Source organism: Phyllostomus discolor, chromosome 2 (assembly GCF_004126475.2).
Source record: "Phyllostomus discolor isolate MPI-MPIP mPhyDis1 chromosome 2, mPhyDis1.pri.v3, whole genome shotgun sequence".
Classification (NCBI taxonomy): domain Eukaryota; kingdom Metazoa; phylum Chordata; class Mammalia; order Chiroptera; family Phyllostomidae; genus Phyllostomus; species Phyllostomus discolor.
In genome coordinates, this window is record NC_040904.2 from 124479088 (window position 1) to 124492005 (window position 12918).

At 37.9% G+C, this 12918-nt stretch overlaps 1 protein-coding gene across 1 annotated transcript in view; it reads left to right on the forward strand.

Moving 5' to 3' along the window:
* Positions 1-3612: 3612 nt before the first annotated feature.
* The window catches only part of KDM5A (lysine demethylase 5A), a 111866-nt gene continuing 102560 nt past the window's right edge, over positions 3613-12918 (forward strand). Inside the window, exons 1-3 of the mRNA XM_028531963.2 lie at positions 3613-4235; positions 7283-7360; positions 10400-10522. Of these exons, the coding sequence (XP_028387764.1) occupies positions 4071-4235; positions 7283-7360; positions 10400-10522 (366 nt within the window). The 5' untranslated portion in view covers positions 3613-4070. The remainder of the gene's footprint in view (positions 4236-7282; positions 7361-10399; positions 10523-12918) is intronic.

The window sequence follows — 12918 nt, forward strand, 5'->3', positions numbered from 1 at the left end:
AAAACAAACACACAAAAAGAGATATGGTATGGGGGAGAAGTAGAATTCCAGAGCGTGAGGTGAGCAGTTTCTTACAGGGTACACGAAAATTATTTGCCTGTCCAGGGAGCCTATACCATGAAAACAAAAAATAATTAGTAACCATTTTTTAAATTTTGAAAAACCATGGATCAGAGAGAAGATAGGAAACTGATATTTATCATCTCCTCTCCATTATTATTATTATTTATATTTTTAATTCTCTTATCTAGGTTGGTACATAGTTGAGAAAAAGGTCTGTTTTAGCTGTCCTCTATAAAATCATGTGTGGTATAGAAAATTATTGATAAAGTCCTTGGAATAGATTTTGGCTTATCTAAGCCAATCATGAGAGAACACTTCACTTGGTTTTTAAATTTGGAAGCTCTTGGTACATTACTTTGCAAATCACACAAATATTTTGGGAAACAGAGATTTAGAGATTCAAATGACATGTCTTACCCAGCTATATTATTTTTTACAGTACTCTTTGAAAGTTACACTAGTTATTCTATGAAATAAGTGCAATTTGTCATTTACCCCTGTTTGCAATAGGAGATATAAAATTAAAACCCAAAACTGAACCATAATTCAGAAAGACAGCAAAGGACTTTGTGAACTAAAAAATACAGAGGACAATAGACAGTGATAATTCACAAGTAGTTTCTGTACACCTCAAGTGTAGGTACAAATATACTTACTCATTAGCTTAAAGAACAGATAAAATAACACCAGCAATTACAATACATATGAGGAATATGTAAAAGTTTAATTTTTTTTCAAAAACTGTGGAACATTAAGGCAATAATAATACCAATGGTAAATAAGGAATTCAACTCTAAGAAAGAAATGGGTTATTAAACTATAGGATCAATCTAATAGTGTAATTAATCTAATTAGTATGAGATACTGTTACCGTAGACAGACATAGTTGGAGCACTGGGGATTCTGCCCTATTGGCCAACATAGTACAGGGGGGTTAGGGGGAGGTTCTTACACTGAGTGAGGTGGAAGCTAGAAAGATGAATGGGTGGGACTGGGGTGTGCAGAAAGCTAGAAGGTAATTGGAAAGGACCCTAGGTGCCAAAAGCTGGGAAGAAAATTGGATAGGAAAAAAGTCCTCCCCTCCCTATCCCTTTAAGAACCTCTGGCTTGAGCAGGCAGAGGAGATGGTCTTTGAGATGGGAGTCTGCCATGCTCCCAGGTGGTGGGGCACCTGACTAAAACCTCTTTCTTTTTGCACCAGCATCTGTCTCATGAGTTTGGCTTTCATTGCAGCAGGCAGCTGAACCTCCATTTGTTTGTTTACAATAATATTCCAGAAGAAGAAAAAGTGGGTATATACAGAACTTCAGTTAAAATACTACATTTAGGGGGGCTGGGTGAAAAAGTTGAAGGGATTAAGCAGTACAAACAGGATAGTTACAGAGATATAGATTGCAACATAGGGAATTCAGTCATTAATACTGTGATAACTATGTGTGGGGCCAGGTGGGTACTCGAAGCTGCCAGGGCACCACTCTGTAAAGTATGTGATTTTCTAACCATTTTCCTGTACATCTAAAACTAATACAGATATTGAATACAGATATTCAATGATACTGAATACAAGCTATAATTGAAAAAAAAGTTAAGAGAATATAGATTATATTTATACCAGAATTTTGAACATAGTGACCAACAGATCTTTCATTTAAACACTAAGACATATAAAAGGAAGTTTTAAAAGAAAGGATTAGTTCCATAATGCATGATGGCATTTTATAAGAATTTGGAGATAACAAATCTCAGAGCCATATGTTCAATGGCTCTGGTAAGTACAGTGATCTAAATATTTTTAAATGCAATATTTCAAATGATGATTGTTTATTAACATCATGGTAAAGGAAGAAAGAATATTTACCCTGGCTGGCATAGCTCAGTGGATTGAGCACGGGCTGCAAACTAAAGCGTCTCAGGTTCAATTTCCAGTCAGGGCACATGCCTGGGTTGCAGGCCACGGCCCCCAGCAACTGCACATTGATGTTTCTCTCTCTCTCTCTCTCTCTCTCTCCCTCCCTTCCCTCTCTAAAAATAAATAAATAAAATCTTTAAATATATATATGTTTATAAAAAAAGTTTAAGAAAGTGCAGATTACTGCTTAGAGCATTAGGAAAGGCTTTCCAGAAGATGTGATCTTTAAGCTGTTGGATAATGAATAGAAATTCATTCAGAAAGGGGATATAGGAAACTGTGGGGTGAATCAGGAGAATATAAATATGTTCGAACAAAGGAAACAGTATCTGTGCAGCTTCAGAGGTGAGAGAAAGCATGGTGCACTAAAACCACCACAAAAATGTCTGTGTAGTAAATTGAAAAGTGTTGAGATGAAGCTCAGGAGTAGGGCAGCAAAGGAGTTGTTGAAATGGAGATGAAAAATGACAATATCGCTTTTAGACAAAGTAATATGGCAGCTGAGGGTAGAGAGGGATTTGATAGGAGCAAAAACTGAGCTGTTATAGCTCAGGCGAGAAAGAACTTAAATTGGGAGAGTAATAGGAATGGAGGGACATGGGTGGATTTAAGAGTTTTAGATAGAATCTCCAGACTTGACACACGGCTATATCCTGGTAATAAAGAAGCAGGAGTTAAGGTTATTTTTAGACTTCTGGTTTAGGCAACTGAGAGATGGAAGAAGTCATTCATGGAAACTGGAAACACTGAAAAAACAGTGGGGAACTAACCATAAGTTCAAGGTACTTTTAAGTTTACCAAGTAGAGTTGTCCAATAGGTAGCTAGATATAACTCAAAGGAGAAGTCTAGGCTGGAAATACAGATTTGGGAGTCATCAGCCATCGCTGGCAATTTAGGTCCTGGTGGAAGCTGAGAGTACACAAGGAGTATATGAACCAGCCCTGGGAAATAAGACTTCCCACAAAATTTTTGTTTCGATTTTATCAGGAGGTCAGATTAACATCAGCAAGGGTATTAAGAGACTTTATCAAATTAGGGTGTAAGAAACTTCTAACAAATACTTAATACTAAGAACACACTCTCACGATTTTAGTCATTTCTACATTATTGTCCACAATTTAGAGGAAGTAGAGATGGACACGGACATACAGATTTTTGACAAACAGGGACTGAAGAGTTGCCATAGCTTTTACAGCAAATTGAGAAAAGATTACGTAGTATGTAGTGCCAAAGTAAAGTGGCTGCTGTTCAGATGACTTGGGGGTTGGCAACAGTTGGAAAAGCAAGATCAGGAGCCGTTGCTTCTATGTGGATAAAAATCAATTCTGCAAGGCGACAGGACTTGGGGAACGGGTTCCACACGAACCTGTTATGGTGATGCGGCGGATATAAAGTGGCCGAGATTGTTATGAGTCACTAAGAGTCAAAGGACTAAAAACAAGAGAACCTGAAAAAGTTACTTGGAAAAACACAGACAAGTTAAAGCCTCCTGCCTTGAACCGGCAGCGAGGTGAGGTGGCTCAGGTTACACCAAGTCTGTTTTTCCGTCCTTTTAAACACAAAGGCGAACTGGATTTCCTCTCCTGACTCCGGCCCCCACACAACGGAAGGAAAACCTTTGCCCTCTCCAGCATTACGCATTCCTCCGCGCCGGAAGAGTGCGTCCAGTCTCAAACCCGAGTGCTTCTCACCCCACAAGGAGAGCTCAGAGACCTCCAGGGTGTGTAGGTTGAAGTTGTTGGACAGCGCGGAACCTTCCCAGAGAAGAAGACAAGGAACACTGGGTTGCTGGGAAACGGAGGAAGAAGGAAGGTTGTACAACGAGGTGTCCTGTTGCTGCGGAGGGATTCTATTCTTGGGGTGGCGGAGGGATTTGACTGTACGTTAACTTCCGGAAAAGTCCTAGTCCTGTGAGGAAAAGCCCCGAAGGAAACAATAACAAACGAAAGGAGGAAGCGATTTCAGGGTGTCTGTGTTGTTCAGTTCTTGCCCAAGAAGATGAGCTTCGGTCCCCGTCAGGGGACGTGAAAGAGTTCGGTGGGCTTTAGCCACCCCTTCTCCACCTGTTTGCCCCACGGGGGCCCTCAGGATATTGCCATGGCGGGCGTGGGGTCCGGGGGCTACGCATCGGAGTTCGTGCCACCACCGGAGTGCCCAGTCTTTGAGCCCAGCTGGGAGGAGTTCACAGACCCGCTCAGCTTTATCGGCCGCATCCGGCCTCTGGCAGAGAAAACCGGCATCTGCAAAATCCGACCGCCCAAGGTACCGGCGTCTGAGGACAGGGAAGAAGAGAGTGGGGGACTCGGTGGAGTTTTACTCTTCCAGTCCTCTCTTTTTGTATTTAGTTTCCTTTACTTCTCAACCACTAGGAGCCATATTTTTTGGGATGCTTTTGCCTTGATTTCTTTTGCAGTCTTACGTATGCTTGTCCGAACGCGGGAGTGCTGTATCTGGGGCCTTTCCCCTTTAGAACTTGGGGACTGACACTTTTCTTCTTGGATTGTGGGCAAGGGTAACAAAAGGCGTTAGGCCTTTCGTTGACCGACAAAGTGTTTGAAGTATTATGGCATGACACATCCTACACTCATGTACCATCCTCATTACGGTAAGGTAGTAAAACGTCGGCTATTTCTTTATCCAAGCCCTATTAATGCTTTATTTACTAGGTATTTGCAGGCCTCATCTGAGGGCTAAGGTTTCTTAAACAGTAATCTGAGCTCTAGTTGTCCCCAAGGATGGTATCACCAAACAAGAACCCCAGACAGATTACTGCTTAAATGATAGTCTTCCCAGGGGAAGAGAAGGAGCAGCATTTATTTTTAAAATATAGAGGATTAGGAAGAATTTATTAATGACTGATGTAGAAGAAAACGTTGAAATCTTTTGATATAAGGAACGGTGGATGAAAGATTTACGAATCGCAATTATTGCAAATAACTGGGTTTGTTTATAGGTTAATTACCTCAGTCTTTAAAGTAAAAAAAAAGCAAATACTACCCTTTCTTTGAGGGAATTTGTGCCCCAAGACACCGAGTGATTTGTTCAAGGTCAAAAGATTCTTAACCCATTGTATCTGGGGCCTTTCCCCTTGCTTTTCCACTGCTTTTCAAATGACGTTCCTGGTCCACCTGCACAAGAGTCAACCATATGCTTGTTAAAATGCAGATCCCTGGGCCCCATTCCCAGACTAGAATCAGTTTCCGTATGATCTAGAATCGGCTTTTCTAGCAAGTACTCGCAGATGATTCTTAATGCACATTAAAGTTTGTGAACCATTGCCTTAGTGCTTCTTGAAAGGGACGCCTTGCTTTATGTTTTGTCTACTAGTAGTACAAATAAAATGTTGAGTACTGTTACTCGTATTGTGTTTTAAAAGGCATTTGCTCTCACTGAAGACTACCATAGTGTGTGTGCACCACAGTGAATAAAGAGTTTAGTTGGGAGGGAAGAGGGAGGAGCTAATTTAGCACCCACAGATTATTTCAGTTAATATTCTTTGAAGCTTTACTAGGTGAATGAAGCCTCATTTTACAGATGAGGCAAGTCTGGATAAGTTAAATAACTTATATCAAATGTATGATCTTGGGCAAATGGCAAAGTAGATTAAGAACCCAGATAGAAATGTTTGTTTCTAAAACCCTGACATGCTACTCCCATTATGCTAAATGATTTTGGTTAAGATTACAGACTATTGCCCTGGCTGGTGTGGCGCAGTGGCAACCTGAATGCCAACCTGAGAACGGAAAGGTGTCAGGTTTGATTCCCAGTCAGGGCACATGCCTGCGTTGTGGGCCAGGTCCCCAGTTGGAGGCGTTTGAAAGGCAACCCATCTATGTATTCCTGGTGCTTCAATGTTTCTCATCCTATTTCTCCCTCCCTTCTCTTCTCTCAAAAAAAAAATATAGAGAGAGAGAGAGACTATAAAGTGAAAGCAAAGCATTATTAGATAATTGCTATGATGAGTTATGATTATATGCACTGCCATCCTCCAGAAGCTTCATTTAACTTTTTCTATCAAAATTAGCTAGTGCTGATGAAACCTTACGCACTGAAGTTTTTTTCTAAACCATATTTTCATTTACTCTATTGCCTTTATGAATTAGAAATTCTCTTTAAGGTTCCTTTTGGTAAAAAAAGAAAAGTTTTTTATTACTTAAAAGAAGGTTGAAGTAATATACCTTACCTTTTTATGTTACACTATTGAAAATTTCATCACAATTAATTTAATTACAATATTGGTGGATTTCTTTAGTTTACAAGGTAGGATAAATATTTTTGATTACTCAGGTTTTAAAATAGATTTACTATTACCATATTTTGCCATGTATAATGCACTCCTGTGTATAATGCACATCCACATTTTTGGCCCAAACTTACAGGGGAAAAAATCAATTCTTTTAGTTTTTAATTCAGTTACATATTTATTTATATTTAGGTACTTGTTTTTTGTATTATAAAGGAATTTTAGCATTTATTTTTGAACATATTATGGTATAAGAAATTCTATGTAACAAATAATTATAAAATACAGGAACAGATACAAAGTATTTCAAGTACTGCCCATGTGTAATGAACATCCTTATTTTTCTCTCAAAAATTTGGGCAAAAAAGTGTGTGTGTGTGTGTGTGTGTGTGTGTGTGTGTGTATATATATATATATGGTAAACTATGGTATTTAGGCCAAATTAAACTGTTTTCTCAAGAACCATGCTTGCAGTATGCTGTCTCATTTAGTTATACTACATCTGCATCTGCAATCTGGAAATTATCCCTGTTCTGTGGGCTTACCTTTTTTTTTTTTTAATATTTGGATGCCCAGAGCTGGGCTTTGAACAAAACATTTATGTCACATAGACTCTAAAGTGCTGTGTCACATTATACATGAATGAAAAGAAAATCCAATTATATAAGTAGTTTAAAAATTACTTTTTATTCATACCCTTTGTTGTTTCTTTCAAATCCTGTTTTCTTTTTAATTTTCAAACTTGGATGTTTATTACACATTGTATTGAGATACATGTTCACTGCATTCTACTTGATTAATTGGGGAAAGCATAATTGAGGGATATAAAAATAGTACTTGTGGGATTTGAGGATTTATAGATAAAATAATTTTAATACTACTAGAGATAAATAATTGGAGATAATATTTTATCTAAATATTACTCTATCTAGAATATAATAAAGAAGACTTCTTAGTTTTCTTGTTGTCATGATTTGTGACAACTCAATGAGTATAAATTAAGGGAAGGAATAATGCATCCCTTGCTTACATACTAATATGCTATAAAAAAAATCTTTCCATTTAGGATTGGCAACCTCCATTTGCATGTGAAGTAAAAAGCTTTCGTTTCACACCCAGAGTCCAGCGCCTGAATGAACTTGAGGTGAGTGTTATATCACCATTGCTACTTCCTGATTCATTTTTTATGTCAGGGCTCTTGATAGAGAACTTTGAGAAGTTCATGTATTAGAGCTCAGAGTTAACATTAATTGGGACTGAATGGAAGGAAGTTTCTTACTTAAAAACAATTGTTTTAAGTAGTTATTACAGTGTTTCTACTTAACTGAGATTATGGGAAACTACCTCTAGCCATATTTTTCATAGTTGAAATATCCAGTTTAGTTACCTTCAGAAACCTGGAACTCTTCAGCTGTACTTTTTTTTTCCTTTATAATTTACTTCTCCTTTTTATCCCTCCTCTGCCGTGCACCCCACAACCCTCCAGCATTCCCCCCCTTAGTGCATGTCCATGGATTGTACTTACAAGTTCTTTGACTTCTCTGTTTCCTATACCATTCTTAACCTCCCCCTGTCTATTTTGTACCTACCAATTGTGTTTCTTATTCCCTGTACCTTTTACCCCCCTCCCTGCACCCCCCTCCCCGAAAACCCTTCATGTGATCTCCATTTCCCTGGCTCTGTTCCTGTTCTAGTTATTTGCTTAGTTTTTGTTTTTTATGTTCAGTTGTTGATAGTTGTGAGTTTAGCACAACTTGTCACTTTATTGTTCATAGTTTGTGATGTTCTATTTCTTAGATAAGTCTCTTTAACATTTCATATAATAAGAGCTTGGTAGCCCTGGCTGGCGTAGCTCAGTGGATGGAGTGTGGGCTGGGAACCAAAGTGTCCCAGGTTCGATTCCCAGCCAGGGTACATTCCTGGGTTGCAGGCCATAACCCCCAGCAACCGCACATTGATGTTTCTCTCTCTCCCTCTCTCTCTCTCCCTCCCTCCCTTCCCTCTCTAAAAATAAATAAATAAAATATTAAAAAAAAAAAAAGAGCTTGGTGATGATGAACTTCTTTAACTTGACCTTATCTGAGAAGCACTTTATCTACCCTTCCATTCTAAATGAAAGCTTTGCTGTATAGAGCAATCTTAGATGTAGGTCTTTGCCTTTCATGACTTGGAATACTTCTTCCCAGCCCCTTCTTGCCTGCAAGGTTTCTTTTGAGAAATCAGCTGACAGCCTTATGGGAACTCCTTTGTAGGTAACTCCTTTCCTTTTGCTGCTTTTAAGATTCTCTCTTTACCTTTAATCTTGGGTAACTTAATGATAATGGGCCTTTGTGTGTTCCTCTGTGGGTCTAATTTCATTGGGACTCTCTGAACTTCTTGCAAGTCTATTTCCTTCACCAGATTGGGAAAGTTTTCCTTTATTGTTTGTTCCAGTAAGTTTTCAACTTCTTGATCTTATTCTTCTTCTGGCACCCCTATGATTCTGATGTTAGAGTGCTTAAAGTTGTCCCAGAGGTTCCTAAGCCTCCTCATTTTTTTCAATTCTTGTTTGTTCATTCTGTTCTGATTGAATGTTTATTTCTGCCTTTTGTTCCAAATCATCGATTTGAGTCCTGGTTTCCTTCCCTTCACTGTTGGTTCCCTGTATGTTTTCCTTTATTTCACTTTGGGTATCTTTCATTTGTTCCTTCATTTTGCGATCGGTGTCTGTCAGTTCTTGAGCATCCTGATTACCAGTGTTTTGAACTCTGCATCAGATAGGTTAGCTATCTCCTTGTCGCTTAGCTCTTTATCTGGAGTTTTGATTTGTTCTTTCATTTGGGCCATATTCCCTTGTCTTGGCGCACCTGTTATGTTGTAAGGGGTGGAGCCTTAGATATTCATGAGGGTGGGGCAACCCTCTTTCCTGCGCTGTTTGTGGGGGAGGGGTCAGAGAGGGAATAGTGCTGCTGGTTTGCTCTGCTCTAGCCCCTCTTTCCAACGAACTCTCTGGTGTGTGACTGGGAATTTCTCCTGTCGTGGCAACCCCCCGCAGTAGTTTACAGCTAGCTTTGAGTCTTTAGTTTTCTGTTCAGCCAGCCCCACCTTGCCAGCATGTTCTGCCACCTCGCTGCGTGCTCTCTGCTTAGCTGCTTTCTTCCATCTCCACTCCTACTGGTTTGTGTGAATGTTTCTTTAACTCCTTGGTTTTTGGAGTTCCATGCAGTTTGATTTTCTGGCACTTCTGGTGGTTTATTGTTTTTGGATTGGTTGTTATCCTTCTTTTGGTTGTGTGAGGAAGGAAAAGGTTTCTACCTATGCCTCCATCTTTGCAGGAACTCGATAATCTTGTTTGTTGTCTTGCTCTGTTGTCTTGCTCTGTACTTTCTTTAATATTTATTATTTTGCTAAAATTTTTTGTTGATGTTGGAAGATTGTCTCCTATGGTCTTTGGAAAATAGTTTATTAATAAATTCTATCAAAAAAACCTAGTTTTCAGAGTTTTTTATGGGGAGATAGGTTTACAACCTTTCAGAAAAATTTTTAATTCTAAATTTTTAAATTAAAATCTTAAGTTAATCTGATTTATTAAGAGTTCCCTTTAAATTTGACTAATCTCTCTGTTTAAAAATTGTTATTCTTCAAGATTTTCAGAAGATCTTTAGTGTGGTAGAAAACTATTTCAACATACAAAAGAGATATCTTAGCTAAGGTTTAATATGTCATGCTGAGGCTGTTTTTTCCTTGATTCTCCTAAAACATTTTCTGAGATTTTTAATATATATCTTTTTCTTTTAGTCTCTTGTAATTAGATACTTGATGAAGGATCTTGATACCATGAGGTACACAGTTGGTGTACTTTATGCATGTTATCTACAGATGAAATGGCAGAATGCTTAGAAACAGATTAATTTGATCTACCAAATTTTCTGGTTAGCTTAAAGTTAAGCCAACTTTTTCCAAAAAATTGCTTTGGTTGATAATATGAGAACTGTTCACATATATTGCAATAATTTTTTGCCTTAATAAATAATATCTGTTAGAAATATTTTGCTTTATTTAGCTTACCATACAGCGTTGGACTGAACAGTAATGAAAAGCCTGGATTTCTTTAGATAAATTAGTACTTGTGTTAAGTAATACATATTTATTTTCAACTATAATACAGTTCTTATTTCTGATTTCTGCATTTTAATAATCTTAGGCAATGACCAGAGTGAGACTGGACTTCTTGGATCAACTAGCAAAATTTTGGGAACTTCAAGGATCTACTTTGAAGATCCCTGTGGTGGAGAGGAAAATCCTGGATCTGTATGCTTTGAGCAAGGTGAGGTTTTTACTGGGTCTAGAAATTGGAGCAGAAGTTAGTGAATTTATAAAATTAGGAATTTCACCCCTGGCTGGTGTGGCTCAGTGGATTGAGTACCGACCTGCTAACTGAAAGGTTGTTGGTTTGATTCCTGGTCAGGGCACATGCCTGGGTTGCAAGCCAGGTCCCCAGTGGGAGGTGCACGAGAAGCAACCACACACTGATGTTTCTCTCCCTCTCTTTCTCTCTTCCTTCTTCTCTTTATAATAAATACATAACACTCTTTAAAAATAAATAAATTACAGAGTTAATTTTTGGAAGATTTCATTTCGAGGAAAAAAGAAAATTACAGTTGTTTTTATGATACATTTAAAAATTAAAGCCCTGGCTGGCGTAGCTCAGTGGATTGAGCGCACGGGCTGCGAACCAAAGCATCACAGGTTCGATTCCCAGTCAGGACACATGCCTGGGTTGCAGGCCATGACCCCCAGCAACCGCACATTGATGTTTCTCTCTCTCTTTCTCCCTCCCTTCCCTCTCTAAAAATAAATAAATAAAAATCTTTAAAAAAATAAAAATAAAAATTAACGTCAGGTCAGAATTCTCTAGAAATTTTGTTACATACCAAAATTTCTAGGAAGTGTAATCTTATGCTAAAATACGTTGCAGATTTTTTTATACATATCAGATTATTTTTTATACATATCAATAAGGTAATGATATCATTAAGCGCACTGTACTGAGAATTATCTAGTACAGTTGTATGAAAACCTATGATATGCCGTGGCTGGTATAGCTCAGTGGATGGAGCGCGGGCTGGGAACCAAAGTGTCCCAGGTTCGATTCCCAGCCAGGGTACATGCCTGGGTTGCAGGCCATAACCCCCAGCAACCGCACATTGATGTTTCTCTCTCTCTCTCTCTCTCTCTCTCTCCCTCTCCCTCTCCCTCCCTTCCCTCTCTAAAAAAAAATAAATAAATTAAAAAAAAGAAAAGAAAACCTATGATATACCAAAGGGCAAGTTATAGTGAATTTGAGGGATGGGTTTATATCTTGTGTGAAACCATTAGGATAAAAAATTTTGTTTTAAGAATTGTCTTTTTTAACAATTAAAAAGTAAACATGAAGTTTAATTAAATGATAAATTAGGTTGCATTCTTGCATTTGTAGAGTTGTAGGAGTTTTTTTTAATTAATTAATTTTTAACTCCTTACTTGAGGATATGCCCATTGATTTAGAGAGAAAATGGAAGTGAGGGGTGAGAGAGAGAGGGAGAGAAGCTTTGATGGTTGCCTCTCGCATGTGCCCCAACCAGGACCAAACTTGCAACTGAGGCATGTGCCCTGACTGGGATTTGAACCCATGATGACACTGTAACCAAGGGAGCCACACAGGTCAAGGCTAGAGTTGTAGGATTTAAAAATTGGGAAGAGGCTTTAGAATTAACTTAATCTGAATACCTAGTTCACAATCCTTGGTAAACGGACTGTTTAACTCTATCTTGAAAAAATCCAGTTCCTTTTTGTGCAAAGGGAGAATACTACTAATAAAGTATATCTTATTTTAGTACTAAGAGAATGTATTGCAGATATGTTAAGGGTAAAGTTTGATTGTCCTGGGGTTTATTGGAGTCTTGTTTTTATATTTCCCTTAACCTTTGGAAATACTTATAAAACTGAGCTATAAAGATAAAAGGCAGACAGGTTTTGATTTGTAGTTACTATGTTTATACTTTATAATAGTTTTGTTCTGTAAATACATAGTGAGATTGCTGCCTCTTACCACATGATCTTTTTTTTTTTATATTGAGGTATAACTTAGAGCACAATACACAAATCTTAAATCTACAATCCAGTAAGCCTTTATATATGTGTACACCTGTGGAACCATCACCCAGATAGATAGAAAATATTTACAGCACTCTAGTGGGCTCCTTCATTTCTATTCCAGTCAGTACTTCTCCCCAAAAGTAACCACTATTCTGATCTTTCTCATTGGGTGACTATTTCATTAGCATGACGTTTTACTTTCTAGCAAGAAGCTCAGGCTGAAAAATAGAAAAAATATTGAGACTGCTGATATTTTTTAGGTTATAAGATATTCCCTTTAAAAGAAAGGTTTTTTTTGGCTGACAGATGATGAGCATCTTTTGAGCTTGTGTTGTAGACATGATTTTGAAACACTTTTACTTAAACTACTTTTCAATGGGAAGCAACTTTTCAGTCTTCTGAGTCATCAAATTGCCAGTGTGATGGTTTCCTGTTTTGATTAAATCACTTTGTCTTCCTCCCTTATTTTTGATAATAAAAAGTGTTACTGGGATGTCTGTAATTTAATGGAGTTTTACAATAACAATTACTGTTTATAATCAGTGCAGCAAGGAAATTAATTTTTTAAATATATTTTATTGCCTA